The 24533-nt window shown below is 42.9% G+C and overlaps 6 protein-coding genes across 8 annotated transcripts in view; all 6 read right to left on the bottom strand.

The window, feature by feature from the left end:
- The window catches only part of LOC126557203 (MICOS complex subunit Mic60), a 92351-nt gene extending 78574 nt beyond the window's left edge, over positions 1–13777 (bottom strand). For 2 of the 3 annotated variants that reach the window (XM_050212889.1, XM_050212888.1), the window contains exons 1-6: positions 13645–13777; positions 13126–13277; positions 12800–12999; positions 11539–12738; positions 11279–11299; positions 9794–10458 (exon numbers count right to left, since the gene is read on the bottom strand). In XM_050212889.1, the coding sequence (XP_050068846.1) occupies positions 9833–10458; positions 11279–11299; positions 11539–12738; positions 12800–12999; positions 13126–13277; positions 13645–13689 (2244 nt within the window). In that variant the 5' untranslated portion in view covers positions 13690–13777 and the 3' untranslated portion in view covers positions 9794–9832. Of the gene's footprint in view, positions 1–9793; positions 10459–11278; positions 11300–11538; positions 12739–12799; positions 13000–13125; positions 13278–13644 lie in introns of those variants that run through there. The other variant, XM_050212890.1, reaches the window with a different exon arrangement.
- Positions 2737–3280, bottom strand: LOC126559335 (transmembrane protein 203). The gene has a single exon (XM_050215481.1). It carries the CDS (start codon positions 3276–3278, stop codon positions 2823–2825), a length of 456 nt encoding a protein of 151 aa, XP_050071438.1. The 5' UTR covers positions 3279–3280; the 3' UTR covers positions 2737–2822.
- On the bottom strand, positions 3315–3996 carry LOC126565525 (ribonuclease P protein subunit p20). Its single transcript, XM_050222714.1, has 2 exons — positions 3712–3996; positions 3315–3623 (listed from the first exon to the last, which is right to left on the bottom strand). The coding sequence occupies exons 1-2, from the start codon at positions 3943–3945 to the stop codon at positions 3315–3317; spliced, it is 543 nt and encodes a 180-aa protein (XP_050078671.1). The 5' UTR covers positions 3946–3996.
- LOC126558575 (thioredoxin domain-containing protein) lies at positions 7752–9111 on the bottom strand. Its single transcript, XM_050214610.1, has 5 exons — positions 8858–9111; positions 8478–8802; positions 8233–8394; positions 8033–8158; positions 7752–7968 (listed from the first exon to the last, which is right to left on the bottom strand). Exons 1-5 carry the CDS (start codon positions 8991–8993, stop codon positions 7755–7757), a joined length of 963 nt encoding a protein of 320 aa, XP_050070567.1. The 5' UTR covers positions 8994–9111; the 3' UTR covers positions 7752–7754.
- A 286-nt stretch (positions 13778–14063) lies between the features above and the next one.
- On the bottom strand, positions 14064–16375 carry LOC126557258 (uncharacterized). The gene is made up of 3 exons (XM_050212966.1): positions 16334–16375; positions 14214–16263; positions 14064–14146 (listed from the first exon to the last, which is right to left on the bottom strand). The coding sequence occupies exons 1-3, from the start codon at positions 16373–16375 to the stop codon at positions 14064–14066; spliced, it is 2175 nt and encodes a 724-aa protein (XP_050068923.1).
- Positions 16376–20100: 3725 nt separating this feature from the next.
- LOC126558805 (uncharacterized) lies at positions 20101–20919 on the bottom strand. The gene has a single exon (XM_050214876.1). The coding sequence runs from the start codon at positions 20908–20910 to the stop codon at positions 20113–20115; it is 798 nt and encodes a 265-aa protein (XP_050070833.1). The 5' UTR covers positions 20911–20919; the 3' UTR covers positions 20101–20112.
- Positions 20920–24533: the final 3614 nt, after the last annotated feature.

A 24533-nucleotide genomic window follows, 5' to 3' on the forward strand; every position in this document is an offset into this window, starting at 1 on the left:
GTCAAAGATTATTTGGTCTTTAGTTAGTTTAGTTCTAAACCTTCCCCAAAGGACGTTCTAAAAATTTCGGTTGATATATCTTGCCATCTTCGAAAATCATACAAAAAAAGTCATATTTTGCATGACAATTTTTAATTTTTAATCTTTTCTAGGATATAAAATATACTAAAACATAGAACAGTCTATCCTCTTCTTAGCTTAACGACCGTCTAAGTCAAGCGAACCATCGAATTACTCCGTAGGCTTAATGATTCAGTCAGTGATCACTACGAGGGAACGACTCGGAAGGTATTAGAGCCCCTGCCCTGCCTTGTGAAGACGGGCACTGCAAGAATGAACTGATAGACTTTGGAAAACCTGAATACAGGATCTTGGGATTCTACTGCCATTTGTGACCTTAGAATCCGGAATCTTGGGATCTAGTAATCAAAACTCGTTTCTATGTTCTGTTCTTTAGCATAATATGTATGTTTCATACTTTTTATAATTTTTTTCTTTTTATGAGATTCCTAATTGCATCAACACTCTCATTTTCTTTTCTATGTTTCTGTTTTTTAATTATTTATTTTGTTCTGCATTATATACCCAAATTTACCATTTCTTTAATTCTATTTTACAGCTAGTTTTTTGGTATTTTGAAGAACAAATTTTGCTAGTCTATATTCTTAACTAAACTAAATATAAAATTCAATTGAATAAATTTTATATTTTCTTTCCGAGATCAGATATCCATAATGTTTGAATAGTTGTTACGGGTAAAGAAGTACTGTATAAATAAATAAATATTAGATTGAAAGGCACGAAAAAATCCCCAATTACTCATAGTAAGTCCCAAGTCTCAGAATAATGCCATTACATTTTTTTCTATTTAAGCTATTATTCGACACTGGAATACAATCATTGAGTCTTTCGGAGGCCCTAAGCGGAATGGAAATTCCGCTCCTATCACACTGAGTTTAAGTTCGTTAAGCGTCCAATTTTTGCTACTCATGTGAAGCCGTGATTGATCTTAATAAAACAAAACTCGCTTCTTGACTGTGAAAATTGTTTGGCGAGGTGCTAAAAATGTTGAATAAAAATTTTCAAAAATATGTTTGCTTCAACAAAGGTTCATTTTAAGCCGACTGTACTTTTGAACGTTTTTTTTTTTAGCTTTACATTTGCTGAGAGAATATTTTCCGCTGGTGTTCTTATCGTTATGTTACATGGAGTAAAATTGCATGTACCAAAAACATTTACAAAGTTTGTGTAAAAATTATACAAAAATGACCAAAAAAATGTATTTTATTATGCTCTATCACTTACTAGAACAAAACTTTTAGCTATCTCTTCTAGTTTTTGTTTTATTGTCCAAAATGAAGCATACGTATAGTAATGATATGTTATGTTTATATTTGGCTTCGGATTTGTGAAGTACGATGGAGAAAACGGATCAAATCAAATGATTATAAATTTTGTCGCAAGAAACCCGACTAAAAACATGTTGTGTTTTTGTCGGGTTTCTTTGTTCCTTTGTTAAATCTTTGTTAAAGATTTTTCAATAAAGAAGAAAAAATGAGTACAATTAAAATAAAATTTAAAAACACACTTAAATGGAACGTGGAAAAATAATGTTTAATGAAGGAAAGAGAATGATGTTATGACCTCTTTTTAATCATAGATTTGCTGCCTCCTAGCCTGGTATGTTCTCCTGTTACTCGAGTTCAATTTTGCTGCATCGAAATTTGTTCCGTTTTGCACTGATTTTCAAACCAGGAGCGATTGGTAGTAACAGGAGAGCATGCATTCGAGGAGGTAACTGCTATCGTGCTTCAATTTTAAAATTTTAAAGCTTTCGAAAATGTTCTATAATTAAGCTTTTTGCGCCTATCAATATGCAATCCGCTTTATGGAAGTAGATAGCTATAGCAATCTATAATTTCTAACCATTTTATGCGCCGCAAGGTATGCAATGCTCAAAGCACTTGGCGGTGTTTGTTCTACCAGCTGAGCAAAATTCGATGTTTGTTTCTGGAAAATGATACCTCCTGAACTAGTATGTTCTCCTGTTACTCGAAATCAAATTTCGGTGCAAAACTGGTGCTGCGCTTTCCGGACAAAATAAGATTGAAATATTTTTCTCATCGGCGATTAAAAATTGTTTTGCTGTCAAATGGAAAATTTCTTTCCATTTCTTTTTTTTATAATAAACCCGATTTGGAATGAAAAATTACATTCTTTCTTTCTTTATTGATAGAAATTAAAATGAAATCGTAAATACTAGGATTTGGTTAATCACTTTGTCGTTGATAGATCCACACCACGCTCAGTTATTGAACGAAAGACGGGAATCATGCTGACGAAATTTTCCGGATGTTTTTGAGACCCTCTAATACCTGGAAAACCGGAAATAACTCGTTCATTTTCGGTCCTATCGGGGCGTGCGTGCATCATACTATCTGTTTGTGGAACATTCCTTGATCATCCGCCCGGGATTTGTGGTTCTTCATCGTACGACTTCTTACTGGTGGGGCCACGAAGCAAAGATTGAAAAATTCATCTACTCCCTCGAGGTTACTAGGATCTGTTACAGCCAGGGCTTCGAACATACAGGGTCCATTGTTTTATTATTTTTATTTTATTGAGAGCACGCATCACACAATTCTTTCGACTATTAATATAATCCTGCATTAAACAATCATGCTTAGTTTATTGTTAGTTAACAAGACTCGTAGCGGTGCTGCGCAAAAGGGGATGAAAGCTTCTCACTGTATAATGATCGTACCCAGAACGACATCGTTCCCGAACGATAGCAGCTCACGGCGCGTTTGGTTGGCGTGTGATCAGGATTGTTGGTTGTACTGGCACGCCTTTACCGCCACCATCTGCAGCAGTACAAAGATTGGCGAAAACACCTCACTGTACTCGAGCTGAATCAGACCGGACAGTTTCATGCACACCAGATACTTGAATCCGGCCGTTAGCAGCAGCGATGGTATGCTCCAAACTAACCGATGCATTGCCTGCCGATGCTTATTGCCCAAGTACATCCGTATGCCGACAATGATGCAGAAGTAGATGTTACAGAAATCCCCACAGAACATCGGCGAAAACACGGTCAACCACTGGTTGACCGTCAGTGTGCCGGTCAGCTCGCCGCTGGACGCTTTCACCGTGAGCACGATCGTGAACACGAGAAAGGCTATCAGGTTGACCAGTATTTCGAACTGCGTTATGCCGATCCATTTGACAACGTCAACCAGCTTAAAGTAAGTCTTAATTTCTACCTCTTCCGACATGGTGTGGCGCTGTGGTGTACTTTCGCTTGCGGTCAGTTAGTTTGTTTTGAGTGTTCCCTCTTCCGCTCCTGCCGATGGTTTCACCTTAATCGTGCGGTACATTCGTATGTGTAGACAGGAGTTCATGCGCCGCTGCACCATAAAGTCGTCCTCGTCGTGCAGCGGATGCAAATCATCCGTAATGGCAATCTGGGACGTGTTTACCTCGTACTCGAACGCTTCGGGAAATTCTGCCTTTATCCTAAGCGCTAGATTTATGCCCCGATTGATCGCGCGTCCAGTGCAGTGGAGAAACACCTCCCCAATTGGAGAGTTGAGGATATCGAGACAAGTTTTAAATTGATACTGAAAAGCAAAAAACAAAAAGATCACCAGCTAGCTACGGAGAAGAAGCGCAAGTAAACACTGCCGGATTACTAGAGAACTTCCTTACCGTAAAATCGGATTTGTATGTCACGTAGATGTCGTTCTCGCGCGTAAAGTACTTTGGAAGTACACGATTTCTAACCATATGACGATCGGTTGGTTTACGCTGAAACTTGTTGGTATTGCCTCCTTTTCCGGTGGAGCCACCAACACCGTCCGGGCGGTCTCGCTTGCGCTCAGCTTTCTCGGTGGACTTTTTCACTGGTCCTTGTCCATCGCTACCGGGTACCGTGCTTGACATTCTACAAAGGGCCTATTCTATCGTATCGGTTTGAATCGGTCGTTTCCATCCGGAAAAAGCAAATTAACTACGTGTAGAGAACAGTTTCACGAAACGCGGAAAGTGCAGTTGTGCTGGCGATAGCACACCGTTGTATTTGTTTACTTCGTTGACAGTTGGTGCATGTGCAGGACAGAACATTTGACAGCTGGGAAGTACACTGTAAATTATGTTGTGTAACGCCGGGGCCACGCACGACCAGAACAGACGGAAACGAAACCTCAAAGTGTAACGCTTCGTTACGTTTCTTAGACCTTTCAAAAAATGTATTTGACCATAATTACCGAACTTTCGTCTTCGTCGTAACTTAGCAACAGCGAATAAGCGAACGCAGCGAGCGAAGAAAGGAAGGAAAGAAAGGTGGGTGTACTTCCCTCCAACGAGCGGGTTTACTTCTCTCCAGGAAGGTGTATTAGAAGGGTGTACTTCCCTCCAGGATGGGGCCAGGAATAACTCGGTGGGTGGAGGAGGGATTGGATTATGGTTTCGACAAAAAGGTGCGCGGCTCAAAGACGCATCCAACGGTGTCCCGAACGCCAGGATCAGACTAGGAATGACCGAGTTATCGCCGATTTCCACGGGAATGTTTTGGGTTTTCCGGAATAACTCGGAGGGTGGAGGAGGGATCGGGTAGAGATGTTCTACAAAAAGGTGTGCGGCTTAAAGACACATTCAAAGATATGCCGGACGCCAAGATGGGATCAAGAATGGCCGAGTTATCGCCGATTTTCCACGGGAATGTTTTGGTTTTTCCCTCAATAGCTGGGCTGGTGGTGGAGGGATCGATTTGAAGTGTTCTACAAAAAGGTGTGAGGCCTAAAGACGCATTCAACAGTTTGTCGGACGTCAGGATCAGACCAGGAATGGCCGAGTAATCGCCGATTTTGCACGGGAATGTTTTGGGTTTTTCCGGAATAACTCGGCGGGGCGAGGAGGGATCGGGTTGAGGTGTTCTACAAAAAGGTGTGCGGCCTAAAGACGCATTCAAAGGTATGCCGGACGCCAGGTTGGAAAGAGGAATGGCCCAGTTATCGCCGATTTTCCACAGGAATGTTTTGGTTTTTCCGGAATAACTCGGTAGGTGGAGGAGGGATCGGGTTGAGGTGTTCTACAAAAAGGTGTGAAGCTCAAAGACGCATCTAACGGTATGCCTGACGCTAGGTTCGAACTATGTATGGCCGAGTTATCGCCGATTTTCCATGGGAATGTTTTGGTTTTTCCGGAATAACTTGGCGGGAGGTGGAGGGATCGAGTTGAGGTGTTGGACAAAAAGGTGCGCGGCTCATAGACGCATTCAACGGTATGCTTTTCAAAGCGATCGGTCCAGGAATGACCGAGCTATCACCGATTTTCCACGGAAATGCTGGTGGTGGAATTTCCCGGGAGTTTGTGGAAAATCCCCCTTAATCCCCTTCGATATTAAAAATCACGTTGTGGAGGGCTTTCTAAACGATATTTAAAGAAAGAAACAAAAATGAGAATAAAAATCTGCAAATTGAAGAACAAACTTAAAATGGCACGGAAAAATATTTGTCATCGCGGAAAGAAAAATATTTTTGGCTACTTTTTTAAATTTCCATTTGCTACCTCCTCGGTTTCATGCTCTCCTGTTACTCTTGGTAGAATTTAGCCCCATCGAAATTTGTTCGGTTTTGGCCGAAAATCTGCCACCAGGAGCGACTCGTAGTAACAGGAGAGCATGATTTCGAGGAGGTAGCTCTTGTCGGCCAAAAATTTCCAAAATCAGTTTTAAAATCCAAAGTCAGTTTTAAATTTGGGTTGGAAATTTTACGTTTGGAATTCTTTTCCAAACGTTTCGTTCGGAAACTTTTAATTTTGCACCGGGATTTTAAAACTGATTTTGGATTTTAAGTTTGGACTTGGAAAATTTCAGCCAATACAAGTTACCTCCTCGAATGCATGCTAACCTGTTAGTCGCTCCTGGTCGGAAATTTAGCTCAAAACCGCAACCCGATCCCTCCTCCCTTCCCACAGTTATTCCGGAAAAACCAAAACATTCCCGTGGAAAATCGGCGATAACTCGGCCATTCCTGGTCAGATCCTGGCGTCCGACATACCGTTGGATGCGTCTTTGAGCCGCACACCTTTTTGTACATCACCTCTACCCGTTTCCTCCTCCACCCACCGAGTTATTCCGGAAAAACCAAAACATTCCCGTGCAAAATCGGCGATAGCTCGGTCATTCCTCTTGTGATCCTGGCGTGCGGCATACCTTTGAATGCGTCTTTGAGCCGCACACCTTTTTGTAGATCACCTCAACCCGATCCCTCCTCCACCCATCGAGTTATTCCGGAAAACCAAAACATTCCCGTGGAAAATCGGTGATAACTCGGTCATTCCTGGTCTGATCCTGGCGTCCGGGACACCGTTGGATGCGTCTTTGAGTCGCGCACCATTTTGTAGAATATCTCAATCGTATCATTTTTCACCTCGCCCAGTTATTGTGGAAAAACTACAACATTCCCGTGGAAAATCGATGATAACTCAATCAGTTTCGGTTCGATCCTGGCATCCGGCATACCGTTGGATTCGTCGTGAAGCCGCATCTCTTTGTGCTTCACGTAATTTCGATTCCATCACCCCCCCCCCCCCCCCCCCCCCCCCCCGTCCACATATTCCGCGAAAAAGGGGGTTTCCACTAAGCTTTTCGAAAATCGACGATAACTCACTCATCTTTAGTCCTATCAGGACGTGTGGTATACTGTTGGATTCGTTTTGGAGCCGTACAGCTCTTTTTACAACAAATATACCCGATTCCTCTACCCTAAGGACAGGAGAGCATACCAGGCGATAATGTAGCGAATGGAAGCTTTAAAGGTAACATAAAACATTTTCTTTCCGTAATGAAAAATATGTTTCCGTTCCATTTTTATTTGTTTCTTTAAATCTCTATATATTATGTGTATGTGTTATGAACTTCTGCGATTATGCTCAAAACATCACAAAGAGGAGGGATTGGAGCGTAGTCGTGATTACATCAATGTGACGTAAGCATTGATTTGGCGATGTAAAAATGACAGATTCTAAAATTTTAGCACAATTACATGAAGAACTACCGAAGGCAGATACTACCGGGCCTTCACTACGTATTGACACGTGGGATAACATTTACTAGTTTGAGTTAAGATTATTGGCAACGATAAGAGAAGCTTTAGTCGAAATTGCTCTTTGGGACGCTTTACATATTTTTATTTCTTTTTCTATTACTGGATTATTTGCACAATTCACATAATGAAGAATTTAAACATCGTGCGTATATGAGATTTTTTCAATTCACCAGCACAAAGAAACGATTTAAAACCCATGGCAGCCGACAAGAAATGTTGGCTGTTGCATCTATACAACCGGGCAAAGGTGCCATATTTCACGGCCATTTCGTAGAATAAAATGTATTGTAACCAACGAGAGTGCAGTATAACAGTGCTATCTTAAGTTATTCGCATTACGAACAGGCTGTCAATGGGGAAAAATGTTTAAGGTTTTCGGATTTCGGACTTTGCATGCATCCTAGAGTGTGCATGCATCCCGGAGTTTGCGGGTGCAATGGTAGGTTCTACCGGGCCTTGACTAGTTGCAAAAATTGGATGCATTTTATGCATTTCAACTGTTTTACAAAAACCTTTTATGACATTAATGCAAACCCTTCATAAAACCATCATCTTTTGAACTTTATTCAAAAATACTCCAACCACAGTTATTGCTATGCTGTTGTTACTGTTTCTGCCACTTTCATATCACTTCCCGTTCGTCTATTTTGCTTTTTTGATCGTTTCCTTCTTTGCTCGTGATGCTGCTTTGCAGCGCGTCACTATAGCTAGTATGATGGCCAGAGCAAAACCAATGACAATGAACAACAATCCCGCGGCAAATGCGTAAACCAGCATAGGATAATCTTTGTACAGCTTGGCGTACAGTTCGGGCATGTCCTTCAGATACTTTACGGCCAATTCCACGAGATTATCGCTAGAAAAAGAATATGTACTAATAAGAACATGTTTCAAGCGCTTACAAAATCGTGGTTACTTACAATGGTGACAGTGGAACCGGGACTCGTTCAGCCTTTGCATTGCGGTACCAATCCTGGGCGAATGTAACAAATGATTTGATGTCGTACTTGCTAATTTCGTAGCGATAGTATTTTCCCTGCCGCAAGCTGTAATTTGAAATGTAGATCAATTTGATTAACAGACATGCTCTGCTCTGTCCAAACGTTAGCTGCATACTTACAAAATGAAATCTGGTACTTTTTTAACCTGAAAGCGATTAGCCGTTTCGCTTCCCGTTCCATCTTTTTGCACACGGGCAACATTCATACGTGTTTTTAGATCAGCCGCCACCGCTTCCCACACGGCCGTTAATCGCTGACAGTCGACACAATTCGTTGTATAGCTGAAGTGGGAAAACAAAGCAAATCATTCAATTATTTCAGGGCTTTTCCCGTACATAACCCTAGCTTACAACATTAAACTTACAACATAATGAACCAATCCCCAGTAGTAGCACCACTGGACGCTTGGGTAAGATGTTCAAACGTTTCGTCGGAAAGTTCCTTCACGTTCGGATCCTTATTCTGTACCAGCTTGCCAATCAGCGCATCCTCCTCGATCGGCCCATCGTACAACAGCGGAACACCGTGGCGAAAGTACACCACCGCCGGTTCCTTGCTGGGACTGTACAGTCGCGCCATCGAGCTGCTTACCGCCTTCACAGAATGTGCCTGCAGATTGTCCTCAATTTCTTGCTTCAGCTTGGAAAGAATGCTCTCCAACTTGTCACAATCGGGACAGTTTGGTTTGGCTGAAAATGGATACTTAATGAGACGGAATCAACCCGTACTGGCGCACAAACTTACAGAACAGCACGATAAAGTTGTTATGGCTGTGGAACTTCTTGACGAGATCATCTTCACTAACAGTCTCGAGGCTGGTTTCCGCTCCACGGCAAATGCCGGTAAGAGCAAGAAGCGTAAACAAGATCACTTTGAGCATTACTGTGGCGGTGTAATTACACCGTGGATGGATTATAGATATGAAGTGTGGGTAGATATCACTGGAATGTTTATTAAATATAGTGAAAATATCACAGAACTATTCTACGAAAGCATCAACCGGATCAACAAGTCTTTTTGCCAGCAATATGCTTTGCGATTGATGACAGCCCTGCCACAAGTGCATGCTGGCAGTCGTGCATCTGACAGCATTCGGTACACAGTGGTCGTCACATTTATTTAAATAATTGCTATTTGAAAATCTAAATGCTCGTTTTTTCTAAGAGGATCCTTTGTTTTCCTTAAACTTAAAATTACTATAAAAAACAACCCAGCAATGTTACACGTGAAATGACTGATTTTATTAAATAATTTCTCTTGCTTTGCCCATACGGTCCTACAGCTTATCGTCGTCTGCTCGGTACGCTTACATTACCGTTGCTGAAATACGGTTCCCACCATCATTATGCCACATTTATTTGCTCTAAATCACCAGACATAAAATGGAAAACAGTTCTCAAACTCAATCTAGGAGGAACCAAGCGGATGGGATAGGAAAAAGAAAATATACGTCTTTAACAATACTTGATGCCTTTTCTTCTACGTTATCTGATACCCGAATGTGGCTGTTTCCTTTTTGCATCTTTTCAGCAGGCAGTAGCATCACCTACAACCCCCGAGACAACAACAAAAAACTAAAGCGAATTGGACACAAACACAAACAACGCTCTGCACACAGCGCACTCAACGCAACTGTCGTAACAATTATGCCAAAGTATGGTATTAACCGTTCAGCAAAACAAATGTGTTACGTTTTTAATACGAATCAGTCGCCACACCTCACAGGAATCGGACACCACTGGCGGCGGCATGCGCCATCAGCGTACTGGCAGCTTGTTGCGTTTCCAGCAGCAATCGTGCCTCGTTCAACCACTCGAGCGCGGCTTTCCGTGGTGCGCCTTGCAGCAGATTTACGTACTGTACCGTTTTTACCAGATCGCCTCGATCGAGCCAGTATCGGGCGCGGTTCAAAATGTCGTACGTGTCCAGCTTGCTAAAGTCGAACGGTTTGTTCTCAAGCTCGTCTTGCGAGATCGGCTTGTCGGGACGTGCGATAAGAGCGGCTTGCAGGTAGGAAAGCAGATACATCGGTAGCCGGGCACCTTCGGCGGGAATGAGGGCCAACCGTCGCGAAACTTCTTCCACCTTTAGGAAACGTTCGCGTAACGCATCCTCCGGATAGACTCCTCGCTTGACGGCTGTTTCTGGCAAGCCTTTCAACACGACCGTCACCAGTTCGTCACCTTCGGCAGAACGTGCAACGGCCGCTATTTCATCCTGTAGTGGGCGCAGTTGATCGCGCCACGATTTTCCCGGTTGACCGGCACGAATCGAAGACCACAGCGATTGGCACGCACCCCAGAGCGCCTGTGCTTGGTGTGCGCTTTTTTCCGCATCCGCGTGCTCTGTAGTTTAATTTTAAATAAGAAAACATGTATAAATGATTTTGCAAATAGAAATGCAAAGCGATCAAAGGATAAGAATAACGTGTAACAGAAATATTGTATAAACTGTCAGTCGGTCAATAAACATGCACATAACAGGTGGGTAGATAAGTCACAGTCCTAACCAAAATGAAAGGATTTTTTGGCCAAAATCAATTTGCTTACTCACTTGATTACTTTCGAATGAGCGCTTATAGCGTTCTCATATCTTTTCGACACTATTATTAAAATACAGTTTGTCATTAGCCTCTAATTCGCCTTCTGTTTCATCAATTACTCCATCATTCATCATCTCTATCAATGCTGTTTTACGGTTACCCAAAACCATTTATGGAATTTAAACATTTTCTAGCGAAACAACCTCTTTTGGGCGACCACTGCAATTTTCATCGATTGTTTCGCTACGGCCACTTTTAAACTCACAAAACAGACACTTAATGTTTGTCGGTGATCGTACAGATTCCGGGTAAGACTTGTCCAAACCAAACAACGGCTTGGTTTGAACAGTGTGTTTATCCAACATAAATCAATGATGGATCAGCCCATCAAATCCGTATATATCCTTGCTTTGCACTGTATCAAAAGTTGTTCGACTCAAAACAATATAACTCATCATCTTGTCAACAAACAGCTTTTAAATTCATACATGTCTCAAGCTGGGCCAAAACTGACAAAAATATTAATCCATTTTTTGTTCCGTATTCTATACATATCAGGACTACAACTTATCTACCCACGAGTTACTAAAGCGCATTACCGTACATGGGGATTGTATATGTACCTTTCATTTCGGTATCAATCTCTGTTCTCGTTAGCACACCGTTTAAAAGCAGTTAACGATGACACACGTGAATGAATGAATCAAAGGAATGAAGAACAAACATGAATGTAGCGTGTGATACAGGAGGAAAAAAGAGTAAAAGAACACGGCAAACGGTTAGTGACCACACAAATATACACACAATCACAAAGCACAATCTCCGCCTCTCCTTCTGTTTTCATAAATTCGCAACCATTTTTCAAACAAATTCCACTACTTACCGGCCAATGCATTGTGGATACCCTTCAATTTGCCCAACATAGCCGCCAGCTGCAGCTTGTAGCTCGCCTGTTCCGTCGTAATCTTCTCGTCCAGCTCACGCTGAAACTTTCGCTTCATCTCAACCTCCTTCTGGGTGAGCGCATCCTTCAGATGGTCGATATGTGCCTCCGTTTGACGCTTCATCTGCTCACGCATCTGCTGCTCCAGCTCGGCCCGCGCACGCAACAGCTTTTTCTGATTGAGCAAATTTAGCCTAAGCGTTTCCTTCGCAATCTCATACTCTAGCCGCGACTTCACTTCTTCGCTCTGATCCGAACCTCGTACTGCTTCCAGCGCACGGCGTAGACTTTGATCGCCCTCGATCTGTAGCTTTTGCAACTCCTTCTGGTGTGCGACCACTTGCGTGTAGGCATGCAGTATGAACAGATCAAGCTCATCCTTCGAAAGGTTTAGCTTACGCTCGGACAAATTAATGCCCGGGAAGAGGGATTCCATCTCATCGACAAAGTAGTTCCGGGCCGCCTCCACACGCTTCCAGTACTTTTCACCGAGCGATGCAAGATCACGGGCCACGTACACTTCTTCCTTTGCCTTCTTCAGATGCTCCAGATAAGCGGCAATATTCTGTCTAGCTTTGTCCTTCAACTCGTCCGAACACTTGATCTCGCGGCTGTTCAGCAGGGCGTGTAGTTTCTCAATGTTGGACTTCGCTTGATCAGCCGCATTTTCCGCAGCCTCAAGAGCGGTATCGCGTGCACTGGTACGGTTGCGCAGCGTGGTCCAGCTGGTCGAGTCTAGTTTGTCAACCGATTCGTCTACCACCTTACGGACCTCAGCGGTGTATGCTTTCAGCACGTCGACAGCTTGTCCGTACTGCTTGATGGCGATCGTAGCAGCCACCTCAACCTGTTGTTCAAGATCGCTGATGGATTTCGGTACCGTTTCGCCGGCAGATGATAGGGGAACCACCGGCTTCGGAGGTGCTGAAGCACTTTTGGCTGAAGCAGCTGTTGCCGCACTACCGGCGGCAGCTTTGGTAGCTGTTGCCTGCGCGGGAACGACTTTCGGTGCCGCTTCCTTCTTTTTCGGTTGTTCCGGTACCTTGTCGGAAAGATTGAGGGGTTCCGGTTTTGGTAGCGGTGGCGATGGTACCGGTACGTGAACCGATTTAGACTTGGTGATGGGCGGCAGATCAGGCTCTAGAAACAGCGATCATTAAGTTTTCAAACAAACGAGCTAGCATAGAAAAGCGGGACTTACTTTTGTCCTGCTTCTTTTCCTCCTCTCCGCCACCGAAGAAGCCGGTAATGGTCGAAGTGTACTCGCCGATGGTTTTGCTAATGTCGTCCATCTTTTTGGTAACCTCATCCAGAGGGTTCGTCTCCTGCAGCAGCGTCTTTAGCACCGGTTCCAGCGCAGGAACATTCGTAATTAAGGTTTTACGGAATTCATTATCGTACCTGTCAGAACGGGAACCACAGAGATTAGAGATAATCGCATCAGTATATCATAATCGCGATAAAACACTCCCCGGGATTATCTTATCGCGGGAAAATCACAATCACGACCGAACAAAACACACTCACTTGGCGTACGTTACAACTCCTCCTCCAATAAGTATTGGCGATAGGACCACTAGCACCTTTCCGAATCCTGCCTCCTGAAACGGTGGCAGTTTGGATCCTCGTGCGCTTCCACTGTACGATCGACTGGCGGCGAACAGCTGGGCGGACGGTCGCTAAAAGAGAAGAAAACACCGACCAAGCAAACTATTAGATCACGCTCTCTTTTGGGGCACAAAAATAAACACATCGTTGCTACGTCAAGCGGTCGAAGAAGCTGGTACGCAACGCGTCCAATGCAGCCTGCACCTGCATAATTTAGTGATTCTTTTTTTTTTTTTTTTGCTATATACATCCGCCGCACGACAAGATGCACACACTGTCGGTGGTATTGATTGGTTTGCAAAATGCACCGATACGAATGATAGTAGCACCATGACACGGAGCGGTGCAGTGCACCGCATATTATGACATAACACGCTCTTTTTTCGCATCCTCCTGCAAAAATCCTGACCCGGTCACAGTCGGTCGGTCGATACGTACTTTCGAATTGTTCGCGAGCGCCTTCTGCACCAGCAAACGATACATATTGCGGCGGCTTTGTTACTCTGCAACTTGTGTCACGAGCGCTCTGCTCCGGGGGAAGCCTCTGGTATTTTAGGGCCTCTTTTTTCGGTTCGACTCTTGCAGAAAGTCCACACGCACAGCACCTGATTCCGAAGACCGCAGTTTCTTGCAGGGGAGAAAAGTCGCTTGACATAAGCGATTACGATGGCAGAAAAACATTTCGTTGACAGCAGGACCGCTGACAGCGGTAAATGTCATCACTTGTTGTAATGGAAATGGGTTCAAAAAGCACGTTACACACACGTGGACGATGTAATGGGATTGATGTTGGCAAATTATTACAAAATAAATGTATTTAGTGAGCGATAATACTAATTTGGCTTTTTTCTTTACGATCAAAATGGATGAACTTCTCGATTCGTGTACAAGTAATCCAAGGCTTCCAGGAACGCACGGTAGTTAAATTCCTGCCGATATCCTAAACAAAAAAAAATCAACAGTTCAATCACATTTAAGTAATTGCGTTAAGCTAGGCAGCTACTTACCAACTTCCACAGCAAAATATTTACAAAGCATTTCAAACTCACGGCTGGAGATACGCGTATGCAAATCACGTGTCGCCAATGCTCGAAGGAACTGGTTTCGACCTAAATGACCAACATTTTGCGAATCGAAATCTTTCAACAGTGATCCCAAGTTTGACACAATATCCGCATGCCTGGCAAGCTTCTGTAGCACCTTGGAGACGATGGTTCGTTCGTGAAAGTTTAAGAAATTCACCGGTTGTTCGTCGGCCGGGAAATGGCTACACGGTACCAACAGTGGTGCTCTCTCAAGGTACGGTTGATAGTCAACTTCGGCAATAGTATCACAGAACCGTTTATAGTCCACCGTCTGACAGGTAGGTGTGCGGAAATATTCACATATCAGTTGCATCTCGTTTGGTGTTAGCTGAACACTGGCCGTTGCAAGTCCTCTACAAAACTGCACATCACTGATACGGTGGTGATTCAGGGGGTCAAACCCTTGCATAAAATCAACCAACCGTAAGCGACGCCTTACAGCTTGTGCCTTCACTTTTGCCAACACTCGAACGATATCTTTTTCCCAGTGCGTCGGAACCGGCTGTTGTACCGTATCCTTGTTGATACGCTCGATAACTTTCCGGTACGCCTGTATGTCTTCCGCGATGGGAGGTTTTATCACTTCGATGTCTTTCAAAAACTGATCATAATCAAATCCCACTGCATCTCCGTAAAGTCTGTCGAGCAAATATGCTTCCTGTTCCTCTAAATGAATGCCACCAGTCGAAAAGACTTCTCGAGCTTGGCTGCAGCTGACGTGTCCATTACGATGTGTATCGAAATCTTTAAACATAGGTTCGATCAACAATCCGTGGCAGGTAATTTTATCTTTTAACTTGGCCACAAGCCGTTGTGCATCCTTGAATACTTCCGACGCAAGTTGTTGCTTCCCAGCATGTGGTAAATTCTTCACTGGTTGCGGAGGACTTTCGATCGGTTTGAAGGGTCCCTTGTCGAGATGGCGTTCGGTAAATACATGATTCATTTCATCTACAAAAGCTGTCCAATGAATTTTGCAAGGATCATTCGGATCGGCATATCGCTCACAAAGCTGTTTGATTTCTCTTTCACTCAGCGGCAATCGATCGAGTGCCGAAAGTCCTATCGCGTCCAAGCAGCGAATGAATACGGTTTTAGAAAGCCAACCACATCGCAGCTGATCGTACTGTTGGAAAAACTCCTTCATGCTGATGGAACTATTCCAAATATGACGCTGAATACGCAACAGTAGTTCTTCCGGGCCGTAGTCTTTGCGAGCCGGTACTAAACAGGGATGGAATGCAACGCGTTTACCGATCATATCAGATACCGATAATGATCCAACTTCAGAACGATCTAACGGGGACAGTTGGGTGTGTATTACTTTGGGAGGAACTGCGGAATCGTCCTTTTCACGATCGAGTGCACCATCGTGTGCATCTAAATAACGAAACAGTTGATCTATTTCTTCTATGAACGCCCGATAGTGGAAATTATGGCCATTGGTAGAAAAGCGCTTAACGAGTAGCTCAGTATCGGACTTTGCTAGCGTCACGCCTAGGTAATAAAGTACACGTGTGGCGTAGCGGATGGTGCAGAAGGAGTTCGAGTTTGTCGTCAGCGTATAGTCCTCAAAGTAAGGCATAAGGACTTGCTCCCGATAGCGCAACGCTTTGGCTATCGACATCAGGGTCAGGGATAGCTTACGATGCTCGTACACGGACAAACGATCGGGAGTATTTTGAGCGTCATGATCGTGCTTGGCCACCTTACCAAACAGGACGTCGCAAAACTGATCGTACGATGTACGGCCTGCAGTGGCGCTAAAATATTCCGCAATTTCACAGACTTGCTCTCTGTTGAGGGTTTCTCCCAAATGACAGAATAGTATGTTAGCAAACAGGTACACCGGAATGGTTCCGGAATGGCACGCATCTTCATGTTGGAACTGGAGACGCAATTTTTCTGCGACGGGTTCGAGCAGTGGTCGTATTTTTTCGCACGTCTTCCAAACGGCCAATAGACGATCATGCTGGAGCCGCGTACAGAGAAAAGTGCTTTGTTAAACATACCATTAACAGAATGTGGCAATGAAAACGTACCTGGGCGTGCGAATTCTCGTCACAGGGAAATTTGGCTCTCATCATAATTTCGAATTACTTATTTCTATACTCTGGGTATAGCATACGACACGGTTATGGTATGGCACTAGTACGGTTCAACTCTACTAATCAACTTCTCTTAACTTCGATGACTACTTTGATTGCAGCAGTTCTTTCATACGAGCTCTATTTGAACGCCGGAACGCACCAACAGTTGCACGGTAAAAGGGGATTCGTTTTATTATTTGAAGTACATTCGAGAAAAAGGGTTGGATGATGTTCGTATTGGGTAAGCGTACTTTCGCTAATGGAAAAATGATATCTTGTATCCTAGCGCTTCCTCCGGTTCTGTCCATAGAAAATGTGTCCTGTTTCAGATTGTTCAAAGGTCTGAAAATATCTTAAAGTCTTCATACTTTCAGCTCATTCTTTCCCTTGTATGAGTTCCGATTACATTTCAGCTATCTTCTAGTCTTTCGTTTGTCGCCAGTTTTTTTTTTTTCACTTTTATTGATTGGGGTCCATCCATAATGTATAATAATGTTATTTCTTATAATTTCCCGCAACGTATTATTTATTCATTGTTTTTTTTTCAAAACCATTGTCAACAAAGTTTCATAAATGTCCTTATCCTTATCCATCCCGATTCTTTAGGAGTTTCTTATTTATTTATATTCTTTTTTCCCTATTGAAACACACTCTGGTTTGATGCGTTTTGTTGCGATATATGCATGCAATCGTTGCACATTAATAAATTAAAGTATTCTTCCCTTACTTCCTTACTTCAAAAGCCACTGTATATTTTGCTTTTCCGTTACTTCGCCAGTTCTGTCTGCTTGTACCATCTTCGAGCAGTAGTAGGGGGTTCGACATTTCTTCAACTTTCTTGCGTACTCGTCGCTACTTCTTGGTGAAGAGAAGCATAACAATTATTTTGTTTAAATTTCCAATTACTTCCATTACATTATTTATCAGTTAACAGCACACATACGCTTACGCCACACACTTGACGGACAATAACTGGTGTACTCTGCTGAGCTGATGCAGATTTATTGAAAAATAAATGTTTGAAAGGGTTTGAAGATAACAAACAACTGTTTGCTGTCCCTCTGGGATAGTTTGCGGAAGGATCAACTAAAAATCGGACTATTCTCATTTGAGCTATTGCGCCACACATACTTTCACATATACAAAGTATCGTACAAACATGGAGAACTGCCCATCAATCAGGACGAGCTTACGTATAAGGATGGGAGAAGATTAAAAAAAAATAAAACTAAGATTGAATTTAATTTGATTTTGAAAGTCAACCACTCCACTTGTCAGCCCCAAATGCTGAATGAAAAGCATTTGTTAAGGTAGGGCTGTGTCTAATCTAATTATCGCCTTTCCGAAAATACAGCTCGCTAATTTGAGATGTTCTGCATCTAATGCAACAATTTTAGACATTCATTAGTATGCATACATACACATACACACACATATATAAATAGGCAAATAGACACACGTACAATGATCATGCCATTGTCGGTTTGAGTAAGAAATCCTAAGCTCACAACATTCGATACAACTCATCGCGCACATTCGTATTGATTGTTTGATTCGTACGACTTTACTAACTTTGCTAACGCAGCTCTTATGCGTGGAAAGATTTTAGCTTGGTTTGTACACATATGTCCCCCCACAACGGGCGGAACCAACGCCAACACTGTAATAAGTCGTTTGTTATAATTTTGATAGTTACCACCTTCCCCGGTGTTGCGCTTTTGTCTGCCTATTTGTGTAACCTATTCTCGGGTGATATTTCCACACAGTGTGTGATATACTGAAAGTAGTGAAAGTTAGGGCGCATGGAGCATATAAAGTTGGATATATTCAACAGTATATTTAGTTATTAATTATTATCGTTTAGTCATTATTCGTGGCTCTTGGAACGCGTGGAGCATATTCGAACGTTTCTTGATTGAGTGCTTCCTCTTTCTGTCGGAGTCTTCTGTCCTTTTCTCTGTATCTCATGATTGTATGAAGCGATTTTATTTTCCACCTACTCGTTTGATTTTTCCCCTATCCTAGAGATGATTTTTTCTGCGTAGCTGTCCCCAGAAAATGGATCCATGTCGATCGCCAAACACATGCCTATCGTTTTCATTTCATTCATCGTATCGGTGATCGTTTTCAATTCCATTCTTTAACGTCTAACCTGGTTTCAATCTTAATACCGTGCGTGTTCTTCGACTAGTACCAGCAGAACCCTTTGCTTACTGCAGATTGTTTTAATTATTGGCCAATTTTCCTATTACACATGGAATATTACACGGCAACATAGAGCTATTTTCCACCTAAACATGAAATACGCTGGATAGGAGACCAAGAAGTGGTTTCTGGCTGTAGATATCTTAATGTTTGATCACACCACACGTAGTGCTCAACTGAAATGTTTAAATTTTTCCTATCCCAGGACAATGTTTGATGCAGCAGTACCGTTTATTGATAATCGCTTTAGTGATTCATTTTACACATTCAGTCACAACATAAACTATTTAGTTTGTCTTTAGTACGAATGGGTACCGCCGAAAAGGTGAACATGGTGATTCATGGAGCATTTTTGCTCCGAACCGGGGGGGATTCATCACGTCACATTCTACAACAAAGGTTGTAAGCAGTTTAAATAAACCGCAAAGCGAAAAATAAACATCAACTCATCCACGTTGTGGACGTTGTGGTATACGATTGTGTTTACACATTAACCGAGATAAAATCGCACTGGTACAAAGGCATAATACACACACATATATATGTATAGATATATACCATATACACATTAGCACAGGCATAATATTTATATAATTATAATCTATATACAAAGGTAAATTGGTACGTTATGTAGGTATTTAGGAAATTTAATTAAACAGTATGTATGTGGCAAGTATCACAATGCTTAACTTTTTTTCTTTTAAATAAATGATTATATTAATATACTAATCGTTACATTTCGTGTATTTGTGTGTTGTGTCTGTGTTTATGTTTTTTTTTCTTCGTGTTGTTGTAATTCGTTCGCTTTGCTGTAGCCGTGTGGGGTGTGTATTTAAGGTGTAATTTAGTATGGAAAATAAGTTATAGGGTGTAATAAGTTGTAATAATAATAGATATATACGCTGCTCCCATCATTCGCCCATCCCGATAACCATAAAATATAAGCCGTACGGCACACTGGCCGCACCTACGTTGTGCTAGTTTGGCATTTTTTTTGCCCTCCCCGGGCTGGCGACGGGGAAGTAGAAATATTTGCTTTCGTTTGTGTTCTTGCTTGAAGCGAACACTGATCAACCATGTCATACAATGGATTCAACTCTATACCGATCGAATCTCATTCTCAAATGCTTGAAATTGCTCGCTACGATATCATTATGCTGCTACTGCTGTATACAATATTTAGCACCAAAAACAATACAAGAACAATCCCAAAACACACACACAGCGCATAATATGTAAGTGGGAGAGTGCGATATGGTGTACAAATTAAAATAACGTGAAAAGTCTGCCGAGCACCGGTTTCACGTTTCACTTTCCGACCGTCAACCGACCGGCTGGCCATCGGTATATGCGAGAAAGAAGAAATAACTAAGGAACACGATGTTACACAGGCTGTAGTAGTAGTAGTAGTAGTACGTTACTTGTCGATCGAATCGAATCCCTCCACAAGGCGTCGTACTCGATGATCAGCTGCTGTGCGACTGTCGTTACTACACTGCCGTAGGACTGGGGCCGTCTGTCGGTCTCTACGAACACTTTTGAAAATGTCCACCGGTACCGGGCGATGTGGGCGATTCATCTGAACTCCCCGGACCACCACCCTTGGTTGTTCGTTCGTCAAAGTGTACCACTTGGTTGCGTTCCCTTCGTTCGTCGACCGACGACCAACGCTCGTCACTGTCGGCCGCTGCATCCGGATCGAACACGAGCGATCGTGGTGAGGTAGGCTCGCGAAATTTGCCACCACTCTTCATGCTACTCTTGTTACTCCTTTCCGCAACGGCAGCATCATACTCGCTGCCACCCATTATCCGGCCGTCACCAGCATTGCTCATATCTAGCAGCAGCTTCGACACCTTCTTGCACTTGGTCATGTGCTTCTCGGCCCGTGCCTTTTCCGTGTACGTTTTGAAGCATTTGTGACATTTGAACTTTTTCTCCACAATCTTCTTTTCCTTCATCGGTTTCAGGTTCTTCATGTGCTCAAACAGATGTTTTTTGAGTTCCTTCTTTAGCTGAAACGGTTTCTTGCAAAACAGGCAGATAGTGTAGCGTGTCGTTACGTCGAGTGCGGGTGCCGATTGGTCCGGATTGACGACATCAATGTTTTCGCATGCTTCCAGCTCCTCCAACGATTCCGAATCGGAATCACTTTCCTGATCCAGTGCTTCCAGCTGTCGTTCGATGTCCTCCGTGCTACCTTCGTGCTGTAGCCCACCGGCTAGCCCTCCTCCTCCTGCTGTACCACCCGGCGTCAAATGGCTTCCGCCTCCACCACCACCACTCGAGCTGCTTAAATTCCGTGCTGCCATATTATCGCTCATGTTTTATCTTCGATACGGTCGTTCAGATGGTTATTTAAACGGCTTTTTTGTTGTCCGCTCCGCCTGTAAAAAAGAAAGCAAAATCAATTAAATTCAACAATTTAAAAGCAGCCACCGTTGTTCACCGACTATCGGTTCCCGCCTAACGCCGATCACTATTGTATGCATGTGCCTTATCTAAACGTCCAGGTAATCGAACAAACGCCATCGGTTTCGCTTATCTTTTCTCAGTGCACCAGCACTTTTGCAATGATTTCGGTACAGGAATACCGTGACATACAATGCAACCCCAGGGCGTGGAAGGAAGCGATTGAACAGTTTGTTGGTATTAAAAAGTAATATCGGCTTAAATTAACGTTTTGTGCAATTGATTAACATCATGTAGAATGAAAATTCTACACAAACAGCCATCACCCCCCGTGCTGCTGTCATGGTCACAAGACACCTGCAAATTGGATTGCTGAGATCGAATGCGATTCCAATCGCTTTTGTTCGCCCTACCAAGCTAGATAAACATTGAAAAGATGCTGCGACATTCACCACCGAATTGTGTCGCATCAACGCACCACCCAATGCGGTCACACACTTTCCCGCAGTGTACAAGAAGGCCCTGGATGGCGGTGTGACGGGAGACGTCGTACATATACAATGTTTGGGTGCGTGGGATTACAAGGGTGTCTGAGGGTGTGTCAAATGCCCGACAGCAAATTTTGCCATACGGTTTCCGTGACCTTAGTGTGGCGCCACCACCTTCACAGGACAACTGACGAGGTGCTGGCCGAGGGGGCGACCGAAGGAAGGAAAACATACGCCAAAAAGAAACAAGGACAGCGCCCACATCCAGAGCCCTGCAACGGATGGATATCCACGAAACGCAGACGTGCGCAACTGGTCGGTGCGGTTACGTTCCAACTAGAACAGCGTCCCGGAACGACGGTGATGAGATGCAGCAAAAGGGACAACTTTGCTACTTACTTTGCTTGCTTTGGCGCAGACGACAATGTCAGATGTATTGGTCGGTTTTGCGGTGTGACCGGTTGGGCTTTCACTCCGCGTTCGTTGTGTTGTACACACTGGGCAGACCTGTCGTGAAATAGCTGCTCTGCGATGCGTTGTTTATTTTCACTTGTCGATTCACACACATCCAAGTTTGATACAGATGCCGTGCCAAAAAATTCTAGCAAACCGAATGCAGCACGACCGTGCTGATGCCCCCTGCAGTAGTAGCTGCCATAATTTTACTTCTTTTGCCTCTTACACACACTCACACCTCGAAGAGTACAAACACATGCACGCATACACACGCACAGTTTCGTTGAATCGCTCAGTGGAAAATGGATGAGAAATAGGCGAAAGGGATATTTTTGGCGTTAGACCACACTTCTGCTGTAACTTTCAGAGCAAACTAAGCGCTGTAATCGTGTGATAAACACTGTTTAACAAGTTTTTCATCGATTCTTATCGTCAGTCGTAGCAGAGTTTAATACCGAGTATGTTTTTTTTCTACATAATACTTCTGCAGCTTGAAAGCTGTCAGAAATGACGCACCATCTCAGAGTGACAGCGGACACCCAACCGACGAAATGTATGCATCGGCACAAGATGCATAGAAAAACAGCGATTGCTAGTGTTATGATTTTTTTTTTTCAAAATTTCGATTGAAAATAGGTGAATATGTAGTACAATTTCTTTCAAATAGTTCAGTTAGGAAGGGGATAATTTGACGGTATTTAACGAATGCCCACAATCAATGGTTTCAAGGGCCTTTTACTATGGACATGGAATTGCAAAGTTCCATACACCGTTAAAACGCTCTTAAACAGCTTGTTTTCGACCACTTGTACAAAGGTGTAAAGCTATCGAATCCCATGCAAAATGGCAAAAATCTTGAATTTGTTATCTCTTTTATCGCTTTTACTTAACAAATGAGACTCGTGGTTGATTTACTCTCTTCTTTAGAATTTTTATTTTCTCATGAAAGCTTCTAAAACTTTTTTGTTTTGAAATCGTTTTTTGAGAACCTGGCTCAAACACAAGCTACCTGCGCGAGGCAAGCGAGAAGAAAAGGCCAGCGACCTTATATTTTTTCAGTAGTTTCACATAGATTTCAACAGGTGCCCCATGGCCTTTTGACTTTATTGTAACCACAGCTGGTAATTCTATTATTACTATTACAGATTTGTCCACATGGGATTCGATAAGTGATAAGCGAGTCAGCGAGCATCCAAGCGAGTTCGGGTCGACCCGTGAGTGCAACGAGTTTGAATCAACTAGAAGGTGCAACAAAGCATATGCGAGTTCGACTACCTATAGGAATGAACCCGACTACGGGTCGATCTGTAAAAAAAAGTCGAATGACCCGCCACTAGATTCGATAGCTGGTCATATCCTAAAATTGAAACTTATTGGGATTTTCCCTGCTTGTTTAAAGAAGGTTCTTACACTTATTATTGTTTGATCTGTGTTTTCTATTTTATTATACAATTTTTAAATTTGGTAAATTTCGCGTAATTAAAATTTCTTTCATTAAACAGTTCATTGTATGCATAAGAAATACACTGGAAGCTCTAGAAGTTCTCTGCTCGGACGTGTAAATGAACTATGATTTACAGAAAAAAAAAACCACAGTTTAGCTGTCCCAACACGTGTTTCACATCACACTATTAAGGTGATCGATTCGGGAGCAACCATGCGCCTCCATTCGTGATTTCATATCAGCGACAACTAATCGCCAACAGCTGTGCATTGTCGTGCATTAACTCTCCATGTAATATCAATCCATGTAATCCGCACCATTAAGAACTGTTCCCTTTGACGTCATCGATGTGAAAAGCTCACCCACGAAAGCTTATGCTTTTTGTTACCGTTCTTTGGGTGGCGCTCAATATTTCTGGGCAGAGCATGAAATCGATTGAACTTATATACATTTGATTGCGTTGTTTATTTGCTTACTTGTTCTAAAACACTCTTGCTCTCCGATTGCTCTCGGATAGATACGGACCATAAACTGGACTGGAAGCCGTTTGCAACCGGCATTTAGTATCGTTCCCATCCTCAGGATTTCTAGTTCCGGTTGCAGTGAGTGGGTTTCGTTGTTTAGGTTGAATTGGATGGGGTGATAATAAACCGAAGCACTCATATTAGCAATTAAGTTTTAGAATAAAAGAATAAAATACTTTTACAACTGTTTTTGCAACAAGAGCGTAAGGAGATTAGGCCAAAGGTAGTTGGACCTATGATAGTAGAGTTATTGTAACTTTTAATACAGGAATTTCATAAGCGATATTTTTGAACAGGAAATCATGAAGCTCTGTTACATAATGTCATCCTGGAGGTAAAAGTTCATTTCGTAGTGAAAGTTTTTTTATTACTTTTGGTTTAAAAAGGACGCACAGATGTGTATGCGTGTGTTTTTTCTTCTTCTTTTAATCTGAACTAACTTTCACGTGTCACGCTAATATATTCATGTGTATTTACGTCACCGAAAAAGCGAAGATTACAGAGTGCAGTTCTGTCTACAACCGTACCAAGCGTGGCTTTCCCTTCCATTTGACGATGCTCTTGTTATTTTGTTGGGGTCTCTTGGCTGTCGGTCGCTCTTACTCTCTCGCAGGAAAATGTGT

Source organism: Anopheles maculipalpis, chromosome 2RL, assembly GCF_943734695.1.
Source record: "Anopheles maculipalpis chromosome 2RL, idAnoMacuDA_375_x, whole genome shotgun sequence".
NCBI classification, from domain to species: domain Eukaryota; kingdom Metazoa; phylum Arthropoda; class Insecta; order Diptera; family Culicidae; genus Anopheles; species Anopheles maculipalpis.